The following is a 24,879-nucleotide window of genomic DNA, read 5'->3' as shown; positions in this document are numbered from 1 at the left end:
ATGTCTTTTTCCGCACGCAAACACGCAGAAAGTCAAAGTCATTTTTTTTTTTCTTAAAGAACCAACACGATAATTTATGCAAGCGTCGGAAACTTGTTTGTGCACTGGTGCTCACACGGCCCCCCATGGCATGTCTTCTCGCATTTTCTTCCACAGCATGCCAATTGTTTACCGCACTTCTTTCCGCATGAAATGGAATGCCTAAAGCAGGGCAAAAAGTATGGCATCACCTTGTTATGTGATGCGCACCTCTTTTCCACAGGAACCACGCAATCCGGGCACTTCTCCTCAATGTGACATGGGTGTTTCGGCGGATGGCCGCAAGCTCGAGGGATGGCACACTCATGACTGCAATTTGGAGGTTTTGTACCGCAGGGCACTGGAGGCTCAACCCACGTGCGTCGACAACGGCAGTACAGTCTCTGGTAAGATGCGACACTACACGGAGGGCACGGTCCCTTGTGACAAAGTTGACCACAAGAGTGCATCCGACACTGCAAACGTTTTGTGCAAATTTGGTAGCATATGTGATCTTCATTGGAGCAGCAGACCTCTTTGCATACATGTTTGCCACATGACAACTGCTTTCTACAGGGCTTTTGGCATTTGGGAGGATAGCAAAGGGTCACCTTATTCACATTAATGTTTGCCTTTACGGCAGCCTCTTGCCATTGCGCTGGAGGCAAGTAATGATAAAAGCAAGGATATGTGACTTCGCAAGAGCCACATGCACACCTGGACGTGATTAGCTTAGTACAGGGCGGGCATACAGGATTGTCATGACAGACAAAAGAGCATGTATGGTTGCACGGAAGTGGTGCCCCGCAGACGAGTCCGCAGGAGGGAAGTGGATCCAAACAGGACGTTCTTGGTAAATCAAGCAGTTGGTTTATACGCACCTTGCCACAGGGACAGAATATCTGTCGCTCAGGCGTCCGTACACAAGGTTGGCAAGGTCCTTCGTGACATTTGAACTGACAGGTGTGACTGCCGCAGTCCAGTGGCTTCGAGCACACCTTGTTGCACGAAAAAGGTCCATTCTCGCCACAGCGCAGTTTTCTTTCCGTGGCCCCACAGTAGCATGTTTCTGTCTTTAGCACCATGCAGATTGGGCACGGCCCTTCATGGCAAGGGACGGTGCAATGATGGTTCCCACAGTCGAGAGACTTCCCACAAACATCGTTGCATTCAAAGCCATACACTTCACTTGAGCATCCAACAGTTTTCTCTGTCTTACCACAGTAGCAGGACTGCAGACGGACCAAGGAGCACGGAGGGCACGGCCCTGGATGACACATCAGTGTGCAGGGATGCCCACACCTTGGATCACGACGCGACCGCTCACACATCTGACCACAAGAGCCAGGCACGAGTAGGGGATCCGCACATGGCTGCTTTACCTTTCCACAGAAGCATCTGTACTCCGCCACTGTAGACGTTAAATTAATCAACTGGCAAAGAGGACAACGAAATTGAGTTGCGTCGCACGATGTCGCGCCCCAAGCAGTACTCCGTCTTTCCCGCTCTTCAGCCTGTGCCTTCACCCAGAAGCGAACACATGATAAGTGCACGATCCCATGGCATTCCGAGCAAGACCAAAGCTTATCACAAAGATGAATAAATTCTGAGCAAATCGCACACTCGTAGCAGCCCGCTTTCAGTCGTTCGGAAAGATTTCGTGCCAGTTCCGTATCCTCCTCCTCGCCCATTGAGTGGCACAACTTCGCTGCAGCCCTCAAGAAACACAGATGAAAAAAACAAAATCACCTAGAGCGAGAGAGAGGGAGAGAGAGAGAGGAGGGAAACATAAGATGAACAAAATAAAAGCGTAAAAGCAACGGGTCACAAGGTAAAAAAAAAAATCACATGCATTAAAACAAGAACAATATCCAAAGAGAAGCATACATGCGCTCACCAATGAGAGCGACTCAGTGTTCGTTACGATCCTCCAAGGTATGCTCCAAGATCCCGCTTCACATCGGGGTTGTTGAGCATTTCGTAGTAATTTGAGCATTCGGCGTTTCGAAGTGCAGGCGTACAAAAAGGCGCGACAAGTCTCCTCCGTGACACGTCCTTCACCGTCCAGTAGCACCAAGACGCTGCGCTGGATAACCTCTCAGCCATGTCCAACGCCGGTATAAGGACCTCATCTGCATTCTCCACAATCTCATCTACAAGTCCCATCGTTTTTGCGGTCGGGGCATCCACAAGCTCCCCAAGCTGCAGCAGCGCCTCACACCTTCTGTGACCCACAACGTATGACGTGAGGGCAGCAAACGATGGTGGAACTGTCAATCCACACTTGGTGGCGTTAATGCCAATTTTAAATGGTCTTTCCTGCTCCTCCGCTCTTGCAGCCATGATTCTGTAGTCTGATGCCAAAGCGATGATGCAGCCAGCACCGATTGCATCTCCATTTATAGCCGAAACAAGCGGAACTGGAAGAGTGTTAAGGGTAACATACAGTTTTTGAAGCTGACTCCAATAATGCGTGAAGATTTCATATTCCAAGCTTGCGTGCAGCAGCTTCAGGTCCAGACCAGCACTAAAGGCACCAACAAGTGCAGAGGTCAAAACAACACCGCGGCAACTCTCCTTGTCAGGGGTGCACAGCTCGCTAATTACGTCCAATAGGTCGTTCATAAGGGATGAAGAAAGAACGTTCTTCGCGGGGTTTTTCATGGCAAGGATCTTAATGTCTTTCACCGGGGACTCCGTCACCTCAACCAGCCGTCTTGGCTGCACAACTCCCGTCCCTCCCGTGCCAAACTCTCGTCTGACCACCATTCTGGGAAGCCACCGTCCATGTCTACCTGGTCGCATAGCAGGCTATATATATATATATATATAGCAAACACTAGCACAAATGATTCAAATACAAGAACAAAAAAAAGAAAGTAGCGCGTGGCAGAAATCAAAAACAAATCCCAAGCTGGCATGTCTCTCACATCAATGTAAGATGTTCGCCTTGTTTTTGTTGTGGTGTATCTTCTGTTTCGTTTGCTTGAGTCGTTCGTGAGTGCGACGGCCGCACCTCAGAGTGCGGAGCAGAGTGTGCGTCTAGGCACTCCAATTCACGCCAAACCCCCCTCGGCCATAAATGCGCGGTATGCCAGCCGGCAAGTGTTTGTAGTGTGAAGGTGTGTGCGGGCGATTACGTTCAGGTTTATGTATAGCGCCACTTATTAGATCCCGGGTGGCAGGGCAGAGAGTAGCCAAAAAAAAAACGAGACAAGATGCTGCTGAGTGCCAGCGTACGTGGATTCCTCAAAAACAAAAGCGATAGACAAGAACAAGTAAAATCCTTTTTCTCTTTTCTTTTCAACAAACAAAAAAAAAAAAAGGTTGGCGCCCTCCACAACCGAAGAACTTCACCTGTATAAATGTCTGTATCGAGAGCTCTATGTGGAAAAAAAATATTTAAAAAGTGTGTACTCAAAACCGCCCACGGACACGCACGCAGGAAGGAAGTGGGACAATAATAATAATAATAATAATATGCATGCTCAGTTAGAATTTGCGTGGGGGCGGAACTGCGCTACCCGGATTTGGCATGCGAGGCGCCTTCCCTCGTGTCGGAAGCGGTGCAGCTCTCGATGCGTCTCCTACACGAGCCCTCTTGCGCAGCCTGTCATCATCATCGTCTGATGTATACCCGCGTTTACGGTCCTGCGCCTCCGCGCGCCGCTCCATCTCGTCCCAACTCACCGCGCTTTCTTCATCCTCATCATCGCTGTTATCGGGCTCACTTTCCTCGTCCTCAAGGAAGGAGCTGCCTGTCTCGTCCGACTCCTCATCGTCTTCCTCGTTGTACGTTGAGTCATCCGACTCCGAATCCTCCTCGTCCTCCTCTTCCTCGTCGCCGTCAAAGTCGTTGTTGAGTACCGCCCACCCTGAACCGGGTCGCCACGGATCCCAGTCTGTATCGTCGAGGATCGTCTTGAGTACAACCTTCCAGTTGGGATTCACAGAGGTCTCCATGTAGTACAGCCGCGATGCGAGACACCAGTCCTTAATCACCTCCAAACTGCTTCTCGGGATGGTCGTAATCGTCACCGCCGGTTTTTTGTAATCCTTAAAAATAAGCGACATGTCAAACGTAGATCCACCCGGTATGACGCGTTCCAGCGACACCACCTCGATATCCGTCACCCGCTGCGTGAACGGTGGCCTATCGGAGATCGCCCAGAGGACCTCCCTGTTAGCCTTGAAGGTGGTCAATCCCTTGGCATGCACGCCCTCAAAAGAAAAGTTACTCACAGGTATTTGTGTCTTTATGTTACTCATCTTCTCAACCGCCTGTGCAAACCGCATAAATTGTTTATTAGTCTCACTGATACGCACTTGTTCACGCTCTTCCGCCGCAATTTCCTCATCGTATGATTTCCTTGCACCTGTAACGGCTTCGCTGCTTTCCATGACGTCCGCCACAAACTGCACTTCATCGACGCTTTTACGAGCAATCTCCACGCCCTTTTTTAAAGTAATGTGGTAAATAACGCGGATGGAATTGACGGCCGGCTGAAAGATGATGTGTTTGATGTTCTCAAACAACATGTCAATTGGTGCCCCACCAATGAATGAGAAACGAAGTCCGTTCTGATGCAGCTCAAGATTACCAATGCATTCCTTGTTTTGGCGGCCAGTTGTGGCTGACGGTCTTATTTTGACCTGCGGAAGCCGTAGTGAGTTTGGTGTGATGTTTAGTTTTGCACCTCCCGCAGTTGTAGATATCCTCCGTCGTTCCGTGTCTCTGTTTTTGATCCGCTGGTGAATTCCCTGAATGGCAATCTTCAACTCCGAGAAGACATCCTGCGGGGCGCGGTAACTCAGCTCCTTTAAAAATATCTTTGTTCGGTGAAGCCGATACGCAATATTTGCCTCCTGCATGGAATGAAACGTGACGGTGCACGTCACATATTCGCCCTCCGGCTTCACGTCCACTTTGTTGATGGTGGAGGCGTGGAATGCCGCAACATCCCCACACACAGGAAGGAACACAACCTCCTTCTCCACGTGCACGTAGATGTCATGCCGTGCCTGCGGTGGGAAGGAGCCTTCCTTGGGATACGGAACAATATCCCCGTAGGCAAGGCGGCCCATCTCGTACACCCGCAGCTCTTCCATCGCAGCTGCTGTTGCCTTCTTTCCTCCAGCGGCAATCAGTTCAGCGTGCAACTCCCTCAAAAGCGACTTGAGTCTTTCATCGCGTGCAGCTTCCCTTGACATGAGAGGGACGCTGCTCTGCCCTTGACGAGTAATCTTGTTCAACTCACGTGTAGTGACATTAAAGGCCTCCTCCTGCACCTCCGCATCGTAGAGAATTTCTTCCAGCTTGCGGGATGTCTTTGTGTTGAGCTGCGCCGCACTGTCCTTGATGCTGACGGTGTCGGACAACTCCATATCAAAACTATCCCCGCTGCCATCCGGCACTCCCTCAAGCGTCACTCGAACAACAAACGTCATCCCGTCGGCGACGGTCACAGTGCCCTTTCCAGAAATAGTTCCTCGAGCCTCAAGCACCATAAGACCCGTGGAGAAACCCAGGGAGGTTGGTAAATGCTTTGCCAGGGCTTCGTCGGTGGCCGTGGCGTAGTTCATGACAGCCGTGTACACCTCGTTTAGTTTAGTGCCCACTCGCAGCAGCTCCATCACCTTTTCGCTGACAGAATAGATAAACTGATATGCATCCTTCGCATTAGGCGGCGCATTAGCCTCCACGATGAGGGTGCGAGCAATAAAGGCAGTGTAGCCGCAGTTCTTCACACCGTAGCGGACAACAATAATGTCGCCTCGTAACGGTTGAGTGGTCAGCTTCGTAAGCTGAATTTGAGGTTCGTATGTCCCACGGTGCATGACACATGGTGTCAGTCCAGAGGCAATGGAAAACTGGGAGGTGTCTAGCCGTTCAAGACCCTTCACGGTGCTTGGCATCTGTAACTTATTTGTGACCTCTTCCTGGAGAGAACTTAACGCCTTGGGGTTTGCCTTTTGTATTTCCTCCTCAATCAGCCCACGAACAAACCGACGGAAGACGGCGCTGCAGAGGCCCGCCGCCTTCTCCACGCATGACAGCGCCGCCTCATCCTTGACAAAAAGGAACTCGCCCAACAATGGCGCCACCTCCACTGTCCGCTCCGCGGGAATGAGGCTGCGAAGCACCGGGATTAGCTTAGACGCAAACTCCCCCTCTTGAATAGCCAACTCCTTCTGGCAGAGACCCACAGCGGCACTTGCGAGGAAGGACGAAAAGACGTCAGCAAAAGTCTCATCATACCGAACAGCCGTGTACGCGTAGGAGTCAGTGGTTGGCGGCAGCTCAACGGGCACGCCGTTGTGGACGACACAAAGTTTCTCAAAGGAAAAAAACACTGCGACGTCGCACACCATCGTGGGTGAATTGAAAAGATACTGCAGAACAGCCTGACTGCGCTGGTTCTCAAGCGTCGACGGTGTGAGCGCGCCAAAAATGCAGCCCACCACCTCAAACCTCTCCGTTGTGGGCTGAGCCTTTCTCCATGAAGAGAGAATGCCTGCCAAACGGGCCTCAGATAAATTTAGCGCCGACATTAACTTTCTGGAAACACAGACACACACACACACACACACACACACACACAACTTAAAAAACAAAGACCAAAAAATTCTTACAGAAGCACAAGAAATAAAAAAGCACAAGGATGAGGCCACGTGTCATCGTGCACCACGCAGATAAGCGTGAAAGTAATAACAATGCATCCCCTCCATTAAGGTCCACCACGGCGTGCCTGCATGTATCTTTGTATGTAAGTATGTACGTATGTATCAAATGCTTTTTTTTTCATTTCTTTTTCTTTTTGGTGCGTGCTTCTCAATTTCGCTCTCTCTTCTCAGTGTCACCGAACAATCAGAAATGTCGACCATCCCTACTTGACACGTTTGTATTTCAAAATCTTCGCACGGCGCGCCTCCTCCTGCTTCTCATGCGCCCTAGTACGCAGACTCATGAGTTTTACCTTTCTTGCCTTCTGCAGGTTCTGTCTGTACTTTTTACGCGCCTCGAAGTACTTCTTCATGTCGTAGACCTTCTTCTTTGGCGCCGCCGTTGTCGGCTTGGCACTCTTGGCGTCCTCCACATCCGCCTGGGAGACCAACTGAGTCGCCGCAAACTCGTCCCGGAAATACATGTATAGCGGGGGGCTCATCAACTGACACTCATCCGTAGACAACTTTGACAGGTCTTCCTCCTCAGCAGGAATGAAGGTTGGAAACGCGGGAAGCCCACGGTGCTCGTTCCACAGCGTGTAGCCCTTTGTATTAATCGTGTCGCTGAACTTTACGTAGGTGCCGACGTCTGCATCAAGGAGCGTTGGAAGGTAGATAAGCGCGTTTTTATAATCGATACGCCACACAGGTACACCGTGGTAGGTCTCAGCGGAAGCCCCTGTTTGGCCTGACATGCGGTGGCCCGGATAGATGCGCTTCTGCCCCTCCGCCCCCATACACCCTGGACGACGCTGCCATTTGGAATCGCCTAGCCAAACGTAGCCACCGTCAAAACCGTGACGAAACATCACGCCCCGAAAGCCGTAATCTGTGTTTTGAAACGTGATATTGACTTCCTGGCCCGGTTTGAAGTGGCGGACATCCAACTTTGTGCCCACAGGTGCGTAGGCGTCGGGGGTGATTGAAAACCCCGCACAAACATGTTTCACAGGCACACCAGCCGCCTTATAAAAGGCCGTCACATGTGGTTTGTGAAACTCCACAGGTACGTTCATTGCCCCAACGTATACCTTGTCTGTCCCTACGTCCCCGTTTCGTGTGCCGTGCCTGACAATCTGGTTGTCAGGAAACCAAAATGCGGTGCAGTCAAACTGGTTACCCAGCTCGTCGTAGTCCTTGCAAGTAAAAGCCTTTACGCCAATCATTCCAAACCGTACCGAATAAAACATGTTAAACTCGCCAAATGGTGGGGGATTGTCCCAAGCCCGGGTGTCTTGGTACAACTCGGGAAACTTCTCACGAAGGCGTATAAATGCATCATACTTGTCTTCTCGAATAGCGTCATACATCGTCTGCAGCTGCTCGGGCTGCCACCTTCGAGGGTTATCGGGGATTTTAGGATAGAGACTCATTTTGTCCCCGTGGTCAAACAGGTATGGGTAGTAGCAGTGATACATGTCCCTCTCCTTCTCCTCCATGAGCGACGGATAGCAGCGGTACCAATCAGTGCGGATGCGTCTATCGCCCGGACCCCCTCCACTTCGCATGCGGCACTGCACGCACAACGCAGCGGTCACCACATTGTGTGCACCACCGCGCGACAACTGCATAGCAAGGCGCATACTACAACCCCCACACTAAGCATACAAGCCAATAAGGAAAACAAAATCACGGTCATATATGTATGTACGCGTTCAGAATAAAAACAAAAGGAAAATAACCGTATACAATTATTCAACTCATATATATATCGAGAAATCTTGCGTCGCTGTCTTTGCGTATCATTTCCCTCAAGATGTATACAGCGGGAGAGAAGCGAGATCGCCTCCCTTGGTAGACTTGTGTACAGCGTCATACTCTCGTGTGATTTCAAAAAGGCGATTTTCAATAGCAGACCTAAACGAGTGTTGTGGTTCCATAAGCGTAAACAAGGAACGTATGGTGGAGAGATCCCGCATCGTCCTGGTGTTATTTACCGCCGCCTCCGGCATGTCAGCCCGGAGCTGCTGCACCTCAAACGGTGCGTGTTTGTACCATCGATGAGGGAAACCGCGCCAACTTGCTCGCTCCAGAGGCTTTCGATATTTGTGAACACCATCCGAGCGATGATCTCTGTAGCCCTTCCCAGAAGTTTCAATTATGCGGTCCATAACTGGTTTGGTGAGCAGCAGCAGGAGCTTCTCCCCAAACTGAAGAAACAGCTGCGTCGCCTCCTCGTACTCTTGCCTTGTTCTGTAGCAGTTCCTGCGATGAAGACTTTTCAAGCCGTGTCCGTGCAGCAGACGCCGTTTGTTCTCAGTAACCGGCTCGCGAAACCTGCGGGCACCGCGCTTCTGAAAGAGATCTTTTGTCTCGTCCGGGTCAACCTTCTGCAGGTGACTAATCATCGCAAAGCAGAGGTCATGGATCTCCTGTGAGGCCGCCTCAAGTTCGTCAAACTCGCCAGTAAACGTGTCATCTGCAAATGGCGATGTGGTGGCACTTAACGCGGCACCATCGCTGAAAGTGTCATCAGCCCGCAGGTCGGCTGCAACTATCTCCCGCTGTGAGAGACAACGACACGGTGTCCGAACCGCCGTGGGTTTTGCGACACCCACGCCAAACGCAATGGCACGTCTACCGAAAAGCCTAAGCGCTCGCATTATTCCTTGACAGATGCTGCTCTTCTGCACGAAAAAACAGATGTAAGAAGACGACGTGAAAGCACATACAAAACGTGCCCTCCTCCGCCCAGTCCGGGCTACATGAATGCACGCATACACAGAAAGAAAGAGGGATAAATCTGGCGCGGCAAACAGAGAAAAAAGGGCACACCAAACTCCAAACCCATCACCTCCACGACGTCACAAGCAGTGAGGCACCTTCAGAAGGCGCGCAACGATTCGGCCTTCCTCCACCTGAGCAGCCACATCCACAAATGGAGATTCTGGCGCTTTCTCAATTTGAGTCATTCCGACAGCTGCCAGATCCTGGAAAACGTTCTCACGCGCAACAAAGTCGAGAAAAAGACCTCTCTTCGAAGCACCTGGGGCAAAGAAACAACGCAGAGATTTTCGCTTCTCCGTCTCGGCGGCCAATACCTTCAACTCCTGCACCGTACCACACTCAACGCAGAAACAAGGAGCTGCGCCAGGAAAAGCAAGGTGTTTGGGCGCAAGGGACTGCAAGAGTGGTGAGGGCTCTGCAATGGCATCAAACGGGTGCGGCATTTTCCCATTATTTCTAAAACGAAATACCGCGGTGCTTTCCCCGGAATGCAGGGAAGTGCAGAGAGCATTCAAAAAAGGCAACGCCCTGCCACTGAAAGAACTTCCCCACATTTTGGAGGCATTCACAAAACCAAATCGACGTAAAACATGGACTCTAAGTTTGTGTCGGAACCGATGCACCGCCCGCTGAGACGCAGTCTGAGCGTATTGGATCGACTCCATCACCCCAAGCATGCCGGAAAGAGCGTCACAGGCGGCAAGAATATTGGAGACATAAAAAGATGAATCCAATCCCACACCTGGCACCCAAGCCGTACTGAGATCGGGACAACGCGGTCCCCTCTCCGTGACATCATCATTTTCGTCATCACCACCACTAAATAGAGGAGCAGCGGCCTCACCACAGAGTACACCATCCAAGACGGCGTTGTCCACCAGACCTACCTCGCCGCGAGAGGAAACCGCCGCGTCTGCATCGCTTGGTTTATCAAAAGAGACGTGTTGCTGCAGAAGGGCAGCCTCACACGCGTCCAGGTAGTTCTCCATAGCAGAGAGTGCAAGAACCGCGGCACGGATGCCCTCGTCTCTGGCATAGGGCGTAGGTGCCACAAGGCAAAGTGTCACAACCCTTGGGAACCACATCCACGTCTTGTCCACTTCTGTTAAATCATTAAGAAGGTTGCGTATGGCGTTAGTTAATGCGGTGGATATAGATGGAGCAGGTGGGGAAGGCACTCTCCCATATACAACGACATCCAGCGCATCCTGCACAAGCTGCTGATACACTTGACAGATCGCATCGTCACTCTTTATGGAGCATAGTGCTACACCAAATGTCTCCGCATGGGAACGAAATTCCATAAACTCGGGCGGCTGCAACGCTAATACACAGCCAAAGGAACGGCAGAGAGTCGGATACATGGCGCTGTTACCGCCCCGCTCTCCTAAAGATGCGACGCAGCTGCTGATTGACGGTAGAAAAAGCTCTCGATTCACGTTTTTTGTTGAGGAAAGAAGTGACAAGGATAACAGATGCGCCCTATCGACACTTCTTTCCATGCAAGACACGTTCTTCTCCGCGAACCGCACGTGCCTAAAGACGTAGGACTGCATTCGTTCAGTGGTCCACTTTTCAGCCTCAATGAAAAGGCTTTCCTGCCTGTTCCATGCAGTCATCGAGTTCAGCTGAGCCGTGATGCCACGCTCCTTCAGTGCCCATAAGGACCCCGAAGACGCACACCAACGCTCCTCCATCGCCGAAATAACGGCAGCGTAATGAGAAAACTCAAACTCGTCTAGAAACCACCCCATGCACGGTCGCCCGTCGGGCATCAGCACAACGTCACATATCAAGTCTGTCGCAGCCTCCGCAGCTGCATTGAGTGGCACGCGCTCGCTCACCGCAGCATCCGCCACGCGATTCATCGCGCACACCACGGACGACGTTGGGTGCATTTCTATGCCGTAGCGAATGTACTCGACGCACTGAACGAAAAAGTCACGTTCCCGGTCGCTAAGCACCGCCACATTGGCCCAGTATGAGGGAAATATTTTTGTCGGTGACTTCTGCGCGTGTGGCGCTTTCCTCGGCCAGCCGTGCGCAAAGCGAAGAAGATAAGGGCAGACTGCGGACCTCCACTCGGGAACAGCATCCACGTGCCACCTGCGCCATACCGACATGAAACACCTCCCACACCCCCGCCTCCCTCTCTCCGTTTTTTGCTCCTTCTTCACTCTCGTCTATTTCCTCCACACACACGCACTAGAGACAAGAGAGAAAAAAAAACGCTCAAAGTGTTTCATAGATGCCCACAGCATCCCTGTCAAGGCAAAAGAGAAAAAAAAAGCTAAGCAGGCGCAAAGCGCCTCTCATCATTTCCCTCTGCGCCAGGCAGTCGGCAGTGCCGTCCAACAAAGAAGCAGCCAAAACAACAAAAAAAAAAAAACAGACTCTTATAGTAAAACAAGTACACACAAACGGACTGGCCAAAGCGCAAAATAACATCAGGGTCAAAGCGGCCCATTTCAATCAGACTTCGCACTGTTATGCTTCGCTGGTCCCATAAGTCGGATGCTCGTAAAAAATTTCACATCGTCGTCAGTAACCTTTTCCCGTGCCTCCTGGTGAGTTTTCACAATGCCGCTTATAATTTCTATCAGCTTCTTCTTAACCTCCCCCGTCATTATGCGTCCAAGCATGTAATCCTTGCGGATCCGTGCAAGTTCCTCATCATCTTCCATAAAGAAATTCATCCACTGGATGGGAACATCCACGTCCGTGTTAGCCCCGAGAACAAATTGTTCCTCCTTCGTTGCCCCACCCCCGCTAAAGGCATGTTTGTTAATTTTATCCTTCACCACCTTCTGCGTGTCCGTGAGAACCACCGCCGCTCCCGTAGAAGAACTCATCTTTCCCTTAGATCCGCTGAGGCCTGGAAAAAACTTTGAGTGAATTACGGCCGGCTTTAAAAAACCAAGACGCGGGGCAATGTCTCGTGTGAGGCGAAAGTACGGATCCTGATCAATGGCCTGCGGAATCAGACAGAACACATTTCCCTTTGACGGTGGGAAAATGTGCGGAAACGCTGACGAAAAAGACGGAGCCGCTTGAATCGCCGGGAACATCCAACGGCCGCAGTTGTCTTCCATTTTAAACCCAAAACATCCTCGGACCTGACTCGCCGTGAAGGTCCGCTCAATTTGCGCCACGGTGCGGTACATGTGGCCCATGTAGTCAAAGTTTCGAAATATGAACGTCAACTCCGGATCAAAGCCCATTGCTATAATATCCTTGATGTTCTCTGTTGTCATGACATCAATCTGGGTAATATCAATGTTTCGGAAAAAAAATTTTTCATCGTCAGTTAGTTGAATGACAAGCGGCACCTTAAACGCGTCCTGCAACCATTTGGTGAACATAAATGGTATTAAGTGGCCCATGTGCATCGATTCGCTACTTGGGCCTCGCCCCGTGTAAAGGTAAAACGGCTGCCCCGCCTCGTACACGTCAAGTAGAAGATTCATGTCACGGTGGGAGAAAAATATGCCGCGACGGAGGAAGTGATGCGGCTTCTTCCCAAGGACACGTTCCAGTCGCTCAAGCAACGCGGCGTCGATGGGGTAGCTCCCAAACTCCTTGATGAGCTTGTCGTAATCCACATCGCCCTCCACCGTCCAAGGCGTCACCACCGCAGTCGTCATTTCAACGTTTTGTTCTTCCTCCTCCTCGTGTGTGCGTATCTATGTAGTTGGTCTCCTCCTTCCTTCTTTTAATCGCTCAAGCTGGTTGCTTTCGCTTTTAATATTTTCTTCTGACGTTCCTCAAAACACGTGCCCTTTAATTTCTTCACGCGCCCCGACAAACAGAAGTACCAGAAGCCGAGAGAAGCAAGAAAAAAAAAAAGCGAGGAAAACAAAAACAAAAGCAGTCGCAAGCGACAAACCGTAGTCACGCGCAGGTGCAGCATCGCGCATTCACCACTCATTTGCAACTACCTCCATAACTCTACAGAAAGATGTGTAATTCAGTGGAATAATACCGTAAAAAACACTATAAACGCCAGCACAAAAGCAAAAAGAAGCAGGAATTTGTTGCGCTTGGGAGTCTCCTGATACTGCTGGGCTTGCCGCAAATGCTGCGCTGCGTTTCTTGTGGCCTGTTGAGCCATGCCAACGTTTCCCTCAATGACATCCAGAGAGTCTCCCTGTTCTTCCACCATGAGATGAATGTGGTTAAATATCTCGTTAATGTCCTTTACATTGTCGGCAATCTCTAAGGTCTCCCGTCGCCGCTCCGCCATGATATCGTCGTGCAGGTCGCGCTCAAAGATTTCCTTCTGCGTGAGTGCGCCCGCCGCACCCTTTTGAAGCAGGTCACTAGTCTCATCTGCTTCGTCGGCATCGCTGCTCACCTGGCTTCCCGGCAACACCTTCACATGCGTCGTCCCCTGTGAGGATCGCAGGGATTGCTCGACGCTAATACATTTTTTGTAGAACGCGTCACATGAATTCTGGTATCTCTCCATGGCGACCTTTGCCTCCGTGGTGAGCTTGACGCCCTGCCCCCGCAGCTGGGCGGGGTTAAGCCGCATGTACTTTTCCATGAGCCCCAATGCATCCTGTATGCTGTGCACCTCCTTGGCATTCGTGCTGCCTGTTACCTGCTTCACCCGCTCCCGCTCCCTTGCAATGTCCCGCAGCGTTGTGAGTTTGTTCGTGCTCCGCCGTATCTGCGACGTGCTGCGATCCAGCGACTGAAGTGCATCTGTGAGGAGGTCACAGTTCCGTCGCCAGCTGGGATCCTCCATTTGTTCCTTTTGTTTCTCTCAATCTCTGCGGCACAAACTCTCTCCCTTACACACACACACACACACGTAAGAAAAAAACCGTGCCTAGGTTGCCTCTTCAAGAAAAAAAACACACACAACACACCTCAAAGGAACAAGCAAAAATATTCGATGGGATTGGCAGCCCCGACGGGCCAAAGCAGAGGCGCCTCAGCTGAGCACTCCGTACGCACACCACCGCAATGGAAAAGCTAAAATGAAAATGCAATAAAGATGTACATTCAACACAATCCTCGCTTCCTTGCCACCTTTCATTACTCCTGCTCACGCAGCCCCTTTGCTTCTACCTTGTGCTGCCGCCCTTCGTTTATCCTCTCTACTGTCCTCCCTTCGAATAGTGGGAGAACAAAAGAGAAGTAAGTGTCCATCAACCACGCAGAGTGTTTGCACGGTAAAACGTAAGCGACCCACCGCTGTCCACAAAAACCAGAAAAACCTCCGTGCAGCCTCTCCCCCGTAGTGCGTCCACCACCTCCACGACAGTCCTTAGGCACGCCGACGTGAACTCGTTTTGCTCAACCACCGGGTACGGCACAAAACCCTTGGCGCCGCCCGCAAAGCTGCATGTCACAACACGCCAGGAGCCAACTGACTCAAGAACCGACTCGTGCAGCGGGAAACGCTCATGAATATCCTCCAAAAGAAGGGCGCATATTTCCTCATCGTTGATCATTCATGTGGTGTTCCTTCGGAGTTCAGGGGGAGAGGGGGGTGAAGATGCAAAAGTCACACACGAAATGAGGAACGCGTTAATCATCCCCATCCTCCGCTCCTCTCACAGTTGCTTGGATAGGCCTTTCTAGCACTCACTCGCTCTTTCCCTTCCTCTCTCAAGTTCTTTGGGTGCTTTTGTGTGTCCTTTGTTTCGTTTTTTTTTTCTTTTCTTTTTTTTTTTACTATTTTCTCTTGGTTTTCAAAGCGCCTGCGCGTTCATTGCAAGAACACCGCCGTGTCCCTCCCCACATACGCCACCCACGCAGAAAAACAATCTACTTCATCTGGGAAAGCTGCTCGACACGCTTGTTGTACGCATCCAGGTAGAGCTTTGCAATGTCGTCAATCGGCTCGTGAACGCCTACCCCACGCAACGCGGAGCACTTGTAGAACTTCATCTGATTGGCGTGTGCAAAGGCCTTGCCCTGGCGCTCCGTCACCTCCGCCTTGTCTGCAAGATCCATCTTGTTTGCTATGAGGAATCCAATCATGTCGTTGTTTACGTGCTTTATCGCTTTTATCCACCGCGCGCAGGCCTCGAATGTCAGTTTATTCGAGACGTCGTACATGAGAATAAAGGCGGCAGCGTGCTCCACGTAGGTGGGCATCATTGTTTCATACTCCTTTTGCCCCGCGACGTCGAAGATGAGCAGTTCCACCGTGTTCTCGTCGTCCACCTGCAACTCCTTCACAATAAAGTCACAGCCCATTGTCATGAGGTAGTTCTTGGGAAAGGTCACACCGTTGCTGTGGATCATCTGCACAAACGCCGACTTGCCGACGGTTGCAGCGCCAACAACGGCTATTTGAAGGCGTAGATACGCCATGTACGAGTCGGCGGTGGAACTTGGGAGTAGGGGGGAGGGGCAAAGAAAGGAAGAGAAGGATGAAGAAAACATGAAGTCACACACCCACACACAAAAAAAAAAGAGGAATAGAGTCCATTCCCGTCGATCCACCACAGCACAGTCGACAGATCTCAGCGTCGGAGGTGAAAAAAATCAAAGACGGGGCAAAAACATACACATCGATTGTTGTTGCGGGACCAAAACAGCAGCAACACAGGCAGTAAAAACCGGAAAAAGAAAAGCGAATAAAAATAAAAATAATGATGGAAAAAAACACTAAAAGACGAGAAGAGAGAAATTCAGAGCGAAAATCCCAATAGGGAGCGCATCGCACTCTCGTCACTGCTGTGGGCGTGGGTGGCGCGAACAGCTGCCCGCTCCAAGTCAGTCGTCTGGATAAGCGTGGATGGCAGTCGCCAGAGTCGCACGCAGCCCCGCGTATCTCCCGTGACCAGCCACTCAGGGGAAGTGTGATTGAATGCCAAACACAACACCGGCGCGCCATCAACGCCGGCCTCTATTGAGGCTATCGGCTTCAACTGCGACATTTGAAGATCATAAAAGTGCAGAAATGAACTCCGCGACACCACCGCAAGAATGCTTGGACGGAAGGGGCTGAACTGCGCCGCGTAGAGGAAATGTTTCGTTTCTGGCGAGGGCTCAAGGGTCGCCAGTGGAGAGCGCTCCAGGGTGTTATACAAATGAACACTGCCGTCGGAAGAGCAAGTGAGGCACAAATTGTGGAAGAACGGTGAGGTATCTACGCTCTGCACCGGTCCCCTGTGGCCGTTCAGCCAATCCACCTCCAACGTCACCAGTGCGTCGGTGCTGCGTAGGGACAATGCACTCACAACGCCTGGACGAGCGCGGCCGACGTCTCCGTTCTCGAGGCCAATGATGAGCAAACCGTCGCCCGACGGAACACTCGCCCCACCGCCCCCGGCAGGGCGTGCAAATCTGAGGGACTGTACACCGACAGTAACGCCGTTTTTACTTTCCACGGAAAACGCGGCAAGTGGTTGCGTCAATTTATTTGTCGGGGTCCAGAAGTAAATACATCCGTCTTGCGCGGAAGAACAGAGAATAAATCGGTGTGATTCCCGCATTTCCTGTAGGCTTTGCATCCACTGCAACGAGGAGACCGGCTCCTTGTGCGAAAGTGGCGACCCAGCTGTCGACATCTTGGTCGGGAGTGCACTTGTCACGTCGGAGTACATAACCACCTCGCCGCTGTACATCCCCACTGCAAGCACAGATGCCTGCGTTGGATGAAACGCGACACAAGTGACAAATGAATCCATCTCTAGTGTGTGACGCGGCGCATTCACATCTATGTCCGGACGCGCCAAATTCCAGATGCTGACAACGCCACTACTGTGGCACCAGCCCGCTGTGTCCACCCGGCCGTATGCCACCGCAAGCAGAATTCCACTCGAATTCCAGCTAAGCGCGAGCACATGCAGCTCCCCCTCTACAGCATACGGTGAGGAAAGCGTAGCCACTGAGGCAATGTCGGTGCTTTTGGTCGAGCAGTTGGGCTCATAGTTGTTGAATGCGCCACTCTTTGCGTTGCGGTACAACATTGAGAGCACATCACTTTTGGAGTCTTCCAAGAAGGTGGCCAGCCTCCCCTCGTCAACCTCCACCCCCGCGTAGACGTACTGCAGGCCATCTAACGTGGTCTGAATCTTTTTCTGCTCATGACCCACTTGTTTGTCGAACCGATTGATCACTTGTAGCGCACTGATGGTCGTCTGCACCTCCGCCTCACACACGCTAAGCGGAGCTGTCTGGCAGGTTGCGTCAATACATTCGGTAACTTTGCGCCACGTTGACGGCACAACTACCTCGCCGGTGATCGTGTCGCTAAAATTGCACGGAGCCGACATCCTGCCTCTGCGTCCCCTGTTCCTTCTGTTGCTGTTGTCCGCTCCTCCTCCTCCTATTACTCTGCCACGTAAATGCGGCGTGAGAGAAACAATGAAATAAATGAAAAAAAAAAGGCATGAGATGCCTGCATTCCCTAAGCAAAATTCACACCGTCCAAAAGACTCAGCACCGCGGAGAGAGGGAACAACAAGACGCGTCAAGAGGGGGGGAAAAAAAAACCGCAGCTAGCCAATGGATAAAGGCACTTCTGCAACAGCCCTGTTTTGCTTGGGTTTTTTTTGCTTGCGGAGCTCCGTCGTATCACTTCTAGCATGCAGCGTGCGGCAAAAAGAGAGGAAGGGCGGGGAACGGAATAAAATAAAGGGATGGGAATAAAACAAGTAAAACAAGACACAGCAGCCATCGGCTCAATTCCACAAACTAAAGAAGCAAGTCAGTCTCTTCTCTAAATACTGCCAGGCACCGAAGAATGCTATGACATACGCACCAAGTCAGCAATTTTGGCTGCACTCAAGTAAAGGGAAAGGGAGAGCAAAACCGAGTGAAATGAGATTCGCATTCGTAGATATTTTTCGTAAAAAAAAAAAAACTGCCAAACCAACGATGGTTCGTGGCCGCATACATGGAGAGCAGGCAATTATCAAATCATGCAATTCAACCCCAAAAGTACGCACGCATATATCCATATATATATCCATCTATATATATATATATATATATATATCCCTCTCTCCATGTGGTAACAATTTTGTCTCCATGCGCCTTTCGTATCCACTCCAAAAAAAAAAAAAAAGTACTCTTGCACTTTTGTGGGGTCTCCGTGCCACCACCACCACCACCACCACCACCTCCTCCTCCCCCTGCCCCCTTCACCGCACCGCGCACTACCCATTTTTTTTTATTTATTTCCTTCTGTTTTTCTTCTCTCTTTCCGTTTGGTGCTTTAGTTATTTTAACTCTCTATCTCCATTATTCATTATCTTCACCAGACGCATCCGTCATGGCGATGAGGCAGCACTCCATATCCGTCACCGCCTTCAAGACAAGCGCGTAGTCCTCAGGCCGTGAAAGGAACACGTTTTGTTTTTCGCACACCGACAACTTATTCCGTGCGGTCGCGCTAAGTAAGATGATAGCATCCCTGACCTCGCTATTGCCGCTCATAACGGAGATAACCTCCTTCATGTATACGCCTGGGGGTGTGATCCCCATCGGCGAAAGCGCCGCCCGCAGCACAGTGATAAGCGTGTCAGTTTCAGGCGCCTGTTCAATGGCTACTCTGCACTGTCGTAAAGTTTCTATTGCCGTTTCATAGGCGTTCAGCAGCGACGTCTCGAGCTTGCAGACATCAATAGCACTCGTCGTTGAGGGAAAGGCACGATCCAACTCATAGACACTTATAGACATGCGTTGGTTCATCACGTCACCCACCATCGCTCCGGTGGATTCTGCCTTTGAGTGGACGTACAAAATACTCTCAAACTTCTGGAGGTGCCTGGACTCGTCAAAGCCGTCGGGAGGCGCTGGATCACTCTTCACAAGGCTTGCATGCACCTCACAGACGGTGACCCAGCAACGGTTCGGTGGGTGATGGTGCGCAGGCACCCGCTTCTTCTTGGAGGCAGGCTCTGGTAGCGCCGGGAGGGTATCCACGAGATCGTCTGTGAGAACGACGAGGTTCGCGTCCTCGAAGAGGGAACTGATGTACTCCTTGCTGTACTCCTCAAATTCCTTCAATGGGGTGTCGGGCGGCATCTTGTACACGCGCTTAATGGCCCGGCCGTCCGGCAACCCCTGCGATCGCTCGCCCAGCAAAGCATCCTTCTCCTGCATCTCCCGCCGCGTCTTGCGGGGCTCCTCACGCTCCATGCGGGCCCAGAGAAGAAAGTAGCAATGGTTCCGCCGTTTGCCTTCTTGAGCAATGGCTGTGCACCACGTTGTCATCGCCGTATGCACCATCGCCGCCCCTTTGTAGTCTCCGATGGCGCGCAGGTACTTGTCGACGATGGCAATGACCCCAATGGAGAGCTCGTAGTAGTAGTCCTTGTCAAGATGCTCCGCAGCCTCCTTCAGGGCCCTTACTTGCCCCTCCACAAAGAAGCAGGCCTCGTCAGGGCAGACGTGAAGCTCAGACACGATGGCGTAAATCGTGTCGACGGGAAGCAGCGTATCTACCTCCGGCAACAGGCGCACATAGTCGTGCCAAAAGACATGCGTCAAGAGAGCAAACGGCATGCGTGCCCCGCGAGAGTCTTTCCCCCTAAGATGGTAAAACATCTCTGTCACGCGGAAGCACAAGGCACAAATGAAGACAAGCACCATCCCCGCCTCCGCCATATCCCCGTTGGCTTTGTGTGCGTTGTGAAGTCTGTGGAGCCACTTGAGAACCTCCCGAAGCGCATTTTGTCGAAGGAAGTTGCGCAACACCTTAAAATAGGCAAACACTTTCGCCTCCTTAAATCGCATCGAGGCATCCACCTGCAGTCGTAAGACGTCACGAAAGAGGCTGAGCGCAGACTCAGACATGGCAGCAAACTCTTCCGAGAAGCGCGGTGGCGACAAAACGCTGCCGTGGCACACGCCCCTCACGCCATGATCCGTGTGCTGTCCCTCTCCCTTTCCCTTATTGTCCCCCTCCAGCAGGTACGTCGGTATGGAGAGGCAGCGCTGCACAGAGAGAAACAGGGGGTCGACACTGTAACGGTACTTCACACCAGAGTCGCCACCAGACTGGCTGCTGTCACACTCGTATCGCTCGTCGTAGTTCGACGAGGGTGCATTGTAATTATCCTCCTCTGCACGAGCGTTCGCTAACAACTCATCAAACTGAAACTCAATGAACCGCCCTGCCAGGTGAAGATCACGTGTCTTCGACTCCGCCACCGACACCAGTGCGTTGGCGGTAAGCGACTTCATTCGCGCGAGAGAGCAGTTCCATTTGAAGTACGACTGACTCATAAGTAAGAAGGTTCGCCCAGCAATTGACCGGACGTGCTGGCAGCAACTACTCATCAGGCGAAAGGTGAGCAGCACCATACCGCCACTCATCCGCGCTGTCCCACTGATGATCTCCGGAAACAGCGAGCAGACAACCTCAAACAAGGCGGTGGAACCAAATTGAAGAGCCACGGTGGAGTTTCCCAAGTTCAAAAGGTTCTCCAACATGACAAAAAACGGGTACACAGCTGTATTTGCCTGATCATTACGTAACGTGCGCAGGACGCAGGGAATATCCTCAAGAAATATGTTGCATATCCGCGACCCCAGCGCTGTCACAAATGTCGACATGCGGGCATCCCACTCCCGCAACTCCCTAGTTGTCTTCGTCTCTCCGTGCAAGTCTGTCTTGTCGGTACCCGCGTTGTAGCGAAAAAGGGACTGGGCCTCGGCCATAAGGGACAGAAACCCAGTGAGAGCCTTGCCGTCCTTCTCCTCCACCAACCACTGGCGGATGATGTCGCGGGAGGTGTAGTAGGTAATCCACAACATGCATACGACAAGTTGTCGCTTGTCGGCAATGGCAGTGGCGCCCTCCACCTTTTCGCATAAATGCATATACGTCTTCCACTGCAGCGACAGCGGCTTCAGTAAGGAGAAGAGTTGTGAGGCCAACCATCGAAGATTAACGGCGGGAATACGTGGGTTGTTTGCAAGACCGCAAAGGAAGGAGTACAACATTTCCGTCGCCTCCACCCTTGTGTCACGTTCCCGGTGAATCAGCAGGTGTGAGAAGGCGCCAAGCAAAATGCGGGTAAAAAAAATTGGTTTGGCGTGGGGCGATAGAGGCAGCATCAACCCCATGACATCCGGATCCTCCAGCGTTATTTTCAAAAACACACACAACCCCTCCGTATCCCCTCGTTCCTCAAAAAACTTCACAACACATTGATAGATCTTCAACAGCTGCCCACGATCGCAGTAGTTGCCAAGATTACGTACAAACAACGCCACCCGCCGCACCAAAATTCCGCCAACGGTGAAGCCATTAAGCACATCAAGCACTTGGATGCAAAGTTTTCGTACTAATATGTAGAAACTTGGATGTAACAGCTTGGTGCGTGGGGTATCGGGGTTCTCCAAAGCCAATAGATAGATGGACCGCAGTATGATATCAAACAAATACCATGAGAGATCCGTCATCTGTTTCTTGATATTCCGTTGCGGCAACGCACTACCCTTAGCGTTATTGGTGGCTTTGAAATCTTCATCAGACGTGCAGTTCACCGCTGGAGCGCCCAAAGCATTTCTCGCTTGGGCCAACAAATGCAGCCACACCTCTGCCACACCCGCATACAGAGGATACCGCTGCCCACTGTACAAGAGATTGTTTGAGAGATAATGATACAAGATTCTTGTCGCAGAAGTCTGTATGTGTTCAGGCATTTGTTGGTGCCCCTGGCGCCGTCTTGAGGCCTGTGTGGCGATGTCGTACTCCTGGGCCCTGTGTGTCATGTCAACCAAAACGTCCAGCGCCGCCGTACGACAGTCCAAACTCACGTTGGACGAAGGGGAGCTGACAAGCGCAAGGCTTAAAAATGACAAAAATGGAAAAAAGGCGAGAACCTCTGCCAGAGGCAGCTCTCGCATCAGAGCAATAAGCTTGACAAGCACCGCATCGTCTCGGGCGACTTGACCCGGCACCATTGTCCCTGAAACTGCAAACACCTCGTCGTCCTGTGCGATGCTCCTTAATGCAGGCGTCGCACCCCGCAGGACACCCGCAATAACTTCATTCGAGGCGTGGATGGACGTGCGTGTTTGCGTTGAGGCACGTAAAATAGGTAAGCCGTTGTTTAATAGCGCTGACTCTGGTGCCTCCGGAAATTTTCCAAGATATCCACCGGCAGAAATCACCACCGCCTGCTCAGCAGAGACAAACGTGAGCTTCCAATCTTGCTTCACACGCAGCACGCCATTCCGGCATATTGGGAATGCCGCGTAGCCAATTTTATACAGTCGCTGTTGACCCGCCACGGGGGGATTTTTCTTTTGGTAAGAGGCGTAGAGCGTGATGAAGATATGAAGCGTATCCGTCAAAAAGAGAGGTAACTGCACCTTGAATTCATCGTTCAATTCAAAATCGGTGCAGTTATGAACCGTCGAGCTCCAGGAAGAGGTCTCCAGCGTCTTCCCTGACAATCCACGTCCGTAGATCAATGGCAATCCCTCCTCCCCAAGAGAAACGTCTTGGTCCTTCACGCAAATCTGCATAACGTACGTGCGGTGGGTATTCGGTACCTTGCGAAGACCGCCTGTACTCAAAAACTTCACTGCATTCATGCGAAAGTAGTAGACGTTGTGATAGGCGTTGAAAAAGCCAGATGTAAGAATGGGAACGGCGCAGGGAACATACCGGTAGGTTTGCGCCCGGGCCCCAGGGATGTCAGGGTTCAAAAGACTCACCATCGTCTCGTTCTCTTCTGGAAGCGGGTCCGCGTACTGCGAAGGGAATGCCACCTCGTGCGATCCGCAGTTTGTTATCGTGAGCTCTACCGCAAAGGGAACTGCACGTAACGCATTTCTCGACCTCTCATCATTCACAAGATGGCAAAGTTGAACATCACTAACAGACTTCCGGTACAATTTGTTTACTGAAACCGCCTCTGAGCAAAAATTTTTCTGCTGGCAGCAAGGGGAAAACCCCCAGCCCAACTCCTCAAGCGTATCGGACGTCATGGCGAGCAGCTGTGTTTCCTGCTTCATTGGGACCACGTGTTGACTCTTGTACCGATCAGGCCGCGTGTAGAGGTCGACGTAGTTCTCATGGTCCTCGCTGGCAGGGCGGTAGACGTGCACGACAAGGTAAAGTGAGCTCATAAACTCCTGCGGCACAAACGTCACCACCTCGTTTCGCCGCATTAGCTCCTGACGCTTCTTGTGGGGATAAAAAATGTCAACCGCGGAGTCAAAGAAAAACGTCTCGGAGACCTTCATCCGGCTGCTACTCGTGATAGTGAAGAACGCCAAAGACAGAACTACCGGATCAACGTCACTTCCGTGAATGTCCATCATGGGCCCGCCAACTTTAGTGCATTCCACCCGTAAAGGAACACCACCAGCAAACACCTTCATAGCGGTGGCCGGTTTTCTTGTATCAATCTCGCTCACCCAAATGTTGCTTGCGGTTGCACCGCTTGTGTGGGTCGTCTGTTGTTGATGCAAGTTTTTATCACGGGCTTTGAGAAGGTTGAAGGAGCGGCCCCGTGCCCTCTCCCAAAGCTGGAGGGGGTCCCCAAACGAAAACCTGGAGAGTGCCCGCTTCACTGCCGTATTCGCCGGCCCCGAGAGGAGTTCCCGCTCCGTCATCACACACTCCGTGGGCGCATTGTGTGGAAGATCTTCGTCATCAAACGTCACTGAGAGGTCCCGAAGGAGCTCGCTCTCAAAGAAACAATAACATGTGCTCAACAAACGCTGGCTCGGATCGCCGTGCCGCTCTCGTTCCGCCACCTTCTTCTGGCGCGGAATGAAGCTGGAGATAATAAGCTGCTTGGCGCGAAAGAAGCCAAGCAGCACGTTTGCGGAGGAAAAGTCGCCGCCTATTAGCTCCCCGGGAGGGAACAAACAGCGACCAGGCTCACGTATCGTCTCATACTGATGGCACTCGATGCGTCGGCAGCGCAAGTCCTCCTCCGTAAAGCCGAGCCGATTCAACTCCTGCGATGCATATTGCTCAAATACTTCAAGTGTAGGATTTGCATCAGAAGAAAAATCCGCAACATCATCTGCCACACCAGCAAGAATGCCGTTATCGTTTTCAACCTGAGACATAGTACGACCGTTGACGCTATAACTCGTGAGTGAGGAGCTTTCGTACTCGTCGTCGGATCCATCAGCACGGAACTCCGCAGCTTCCTCTGAAAAAGACGCAGGGACTTCAACGGAGGAATTGTGCTTCAAACCCTCACTCGAAATGGGTGCTGCCGCATCCTCAATTGCTACCACTGCATCCTTCACGTCAACACTACGCTCCTCAGCCTCTCGCAGTGCACGCTCCTCAGCCTCTTTCCGTGCACGCTCTTCAGCCTCTTTCCGTGCACGCTCCTCAGCCTCTCGCATTGCACGCTCCTCAGCCTCTTTCCGTGCACGCTCCTCAGCCTCTCGCAGTGCACGCTCCTCAGCCTCTCGCAGTGCACGCTCTTCAGCCTCTTTCCGTGCACGCTCTTC

The 24,879-nt window shown here is 51.7% G+C and overlaps 12 protein-coding genes across 12 annotated transcripts, besides 10 other annotated features; all 12 read right to left on the bottom strand.

Moving 5' to 3' along the window:
* Positions 1-74: 74 nt before the first annotated feature.
* Positions 75-1,709, bottom strand: TraAM80_02305 (putative nuclear transcription factor; the record flags this gene model as incomplete). Its single annotated transcript, XM_029379312.1, has 1 exon — positions 75-1,709. The coding sequence occupies one exon, from the start codon at positions 1,707-1,709 to the stop codon at positions 75-77; it is 1,635 nt and encodes a 544-aa protein (XP_029240869.1).
* A 60-nt stretch (positions 1,710-1,769) lies between these two features.
* Positions 1,770-1,803: a microsatellite.
* Positions 1,804-1,938: 135 nt separating this feature from the next.
* On the bottom strand, positions 1,939-2,787 carry TraAM80_02304 (3,2-trans-enoyl-CoA isomerase, mitochondrial precursor; the record flags this gene model as incomplete). The annotated part of the gene is made up of 1 exon (XM_029379311.1): positions 1,939-2,787. One exon carries the CDS (start codon positions 2,785-2,787, stop codon positions 1,939-1,941), a length of 849 nt encoding a protein of 282 aa, XP_029240868.1.
* A 43-nt stretch (positions 2,788-2,830) lies between these two features.
* Positions 2,831-2,850: a microsatellite.
* Positions 2,851-3,477: 627 nt separating this feature from the next.
* Positions 3,478-3,499: a microsatellite.
* An 11-nt stretch (positions 3,500-3,510) lies between these two features.
* Positions 3,511-6,570, bottom strand: TraAM80_02303 (transcription factor-like protein; the record flags this gene model as incomplete). Its single annotated transcript, XM_029379310.1, has 1 exon — positions 3,511-6,570. One exon carries the CDS (start codon positions 6,568-6,570, stop codon positions 3,511-3,513), a length of 3,060 nt encoding a protein of 1,019 aa, XP_029240867.1.
* A 13-nt stretch (positions 6,571-6,583) lies between these two features.
* Positions 6,584-6,620: a microsatellite.
* Positions 6,621-6,768: 148 nt separating this feature from the next.
* Positions 6,769-6,805: a microsatellite.
* A 100-nt stretch (positions 6,806-6,905) lies between these two features.
* On the bottom strand, positions 6,906-8,327 carry TraAM80_02302 (ribosomal protein L3-like protein; the record flags this gene model as incomplete). Its single annotated transcript, XM_029379309.1, has 1 exon — positions 6,906-8,327. The coding sequence occupies one exon, from the start codon at positions 8,325-8,327 to the stop codon at positions 6,906-6,908; it is 1,422 nt and encodes a 473-aa protein (XP_029240866.1).
* A 168-nt stretch (positions 8,328-8,495) lies between these two features.
* Positions 8,496-9,347, bottom strand: TraAM80_02301 (uncharacterized protein; the record flags this gene model as incomplete). The annotated part of the gene is made up of 1 exon (XM_029379308.1): positions 8,496-9,347. One exon carries the CDS (start codon positions 9,345-9,347, stop codon positions 8,496-8,498), a length of 852 nt encoding a protein of 283 aa, XP_029240865.1.
* Positions 9,348-9,548: 201 nt separating this feature from the next.
* TraAM80_02300 (uncharacterized protein) lies at positions 9,549-11,594 on the bottom strand (the record flags this gene model as incomplete). The annotated part of the gene is made up of 1 exon (XM_029379307.1): positions 9,549-11,594. The coding sequence occupies one exon, from the start codon at positions 11,592-11,594 to the stop codon at positions 9,549-9,551; it is 2,046 nt and encodes a 681-aa protein (XP_029240864.1).
* A 345-nt stretch (positions 11,595-11,939) lies between these two features.
* On the bottom strand, positions 11,940-13,115 carry TraAM80_02299 (putative tryptophanyl-tRNA synthetase; the record flags this gene model as incomplete). The annotated part of the gene is made up of 1 exon (XM_029379306.1): positions 11,940-13,115. The coding sequence occupies one exon, from the start codon at positions 13,113-13,115 to the stop codon at positions 11,940-11,942; it is 1,176 nt and encodes a 391-aa protein (XP_029240863.1).
* Positions 13,116-13,303: 188 nt separating this feature from the next.
* Positions 13,304-13,341: a microsatellite.
* A 97-nt stretch (positions 13,342-13,438) lies between these two features.
* Positions 13,439-14,221, bottom strand: TraAM80_02298 (syntaxin; the record flags this gene model as incomplete). Its single annotated transcript, XM_029379305.1, has 1 exon — positions 13,439-14,221. The coding sequence occupies one exon, from the start codon at positions 14,219-14,221 to the stop codon at positions 13,439-13,441; it is 783 nt and encodes a 260-aa protein (XP_029240862.1).
* A 48-nt stretch (positions 14,222-14,269) lies between these two features.
* Positions 14,270-14,287: a microsatellite.
* A 340-nt stretch (positions 14,288-14,627) lies between these two features.
* TraAM80_02297 (uncharacterized protein) lies at positions 14,628-14,933 on the bottom strand (the record flags this gene model as incomplete). Its single annotated transcript, XM_029379304.1, has 1 exon — positions 14,628-14,933. One exon carries the CDS (start codon positions 14,931-14,933, stop codon positions 14,628-14,630), a length of 306 nt encoding a protein of 101 aa, XP_029240861.1.
* A 316-nt stretch (positions 14,934-15,249) lies between these two features.
* TraAM80_02296 (small GTP-binding protein) lies at positions 15,250-15,801 on the bottom strand (the record flags this gene model as incomplete). The annotated part of the gene is made up of 1 exon (XM_029379303.1): positions 15,250-15,801. One exon carries the CDS (start codon positions 15,799-15,801, stop codon positions 15,250-15,252), a length of 552 nt encoding a protein of 183 aa, XP_029240860.1.
* A 265-nt stretch (positions 15,802-16,066) lies between these two features.
* Positions 16,067-16,104: a microsatellite.
* A 17-nt stretch (positions 16,105-16,121) lies between these two features.
* Positions 16,122-17,711, bottom strand: TraAM80_02295 (WD repeat domain 34; the record flags this gene model as incomplete). The annotated part of the gene is made up of 1 exon (XM_029379302.1): positions 16,122-17,711. One exon carries the CDS (start codon positions 17,709-17,711, stop codon positions 16,122-16,124), a length of 1,590 nt encoding a protein of 529 aa, XP_029240859.1.
* Positions 17,712-18,396: 685 nt separating this feature from the next.
* Positions 18,397-18,436: a microsatellite.
* A 99-nt stretch (positions 18,437-18,535) lies between these two features.
* Positions 18,536-18,561: a microsatellite.
* A 120-nt stretch (positions 18,562-18,681) lies between these two features.
* TraAM80_02294 (putative membrane associated protein) lies at positions 18,682-24,879 on the bottom strand (the record flags this gene model as incomplete). The annotated part of the gene is made up of 1 exon (XM_029379301.1): positions 18,682-24,879. A coding segment is annotated over one exon (6,198 nt), but the record flags the coding sequence as incomplete, so codon positions are not given.

This window comes from Trypanosoma rangeli, assembly GCF_003719475.1.
Source record: "Trypanosoma rangeli strain AM80 chromosome Unknown Tra_15.4_contig_00051, whole genome shotgun sequence".
In the NCBI taxonomy this organism is placed as follows: Eukaryota; Euglenozoa; class Kinetoplastea; order Trypanosomatida; family Trypanosomatidae; genus Trypanosoma; species Trypanosoma rangeli.
Note: the sequence above shows the minus strand (reverse complement) of the source record. Positions and strands in the feature narration are given on the sequence as shown.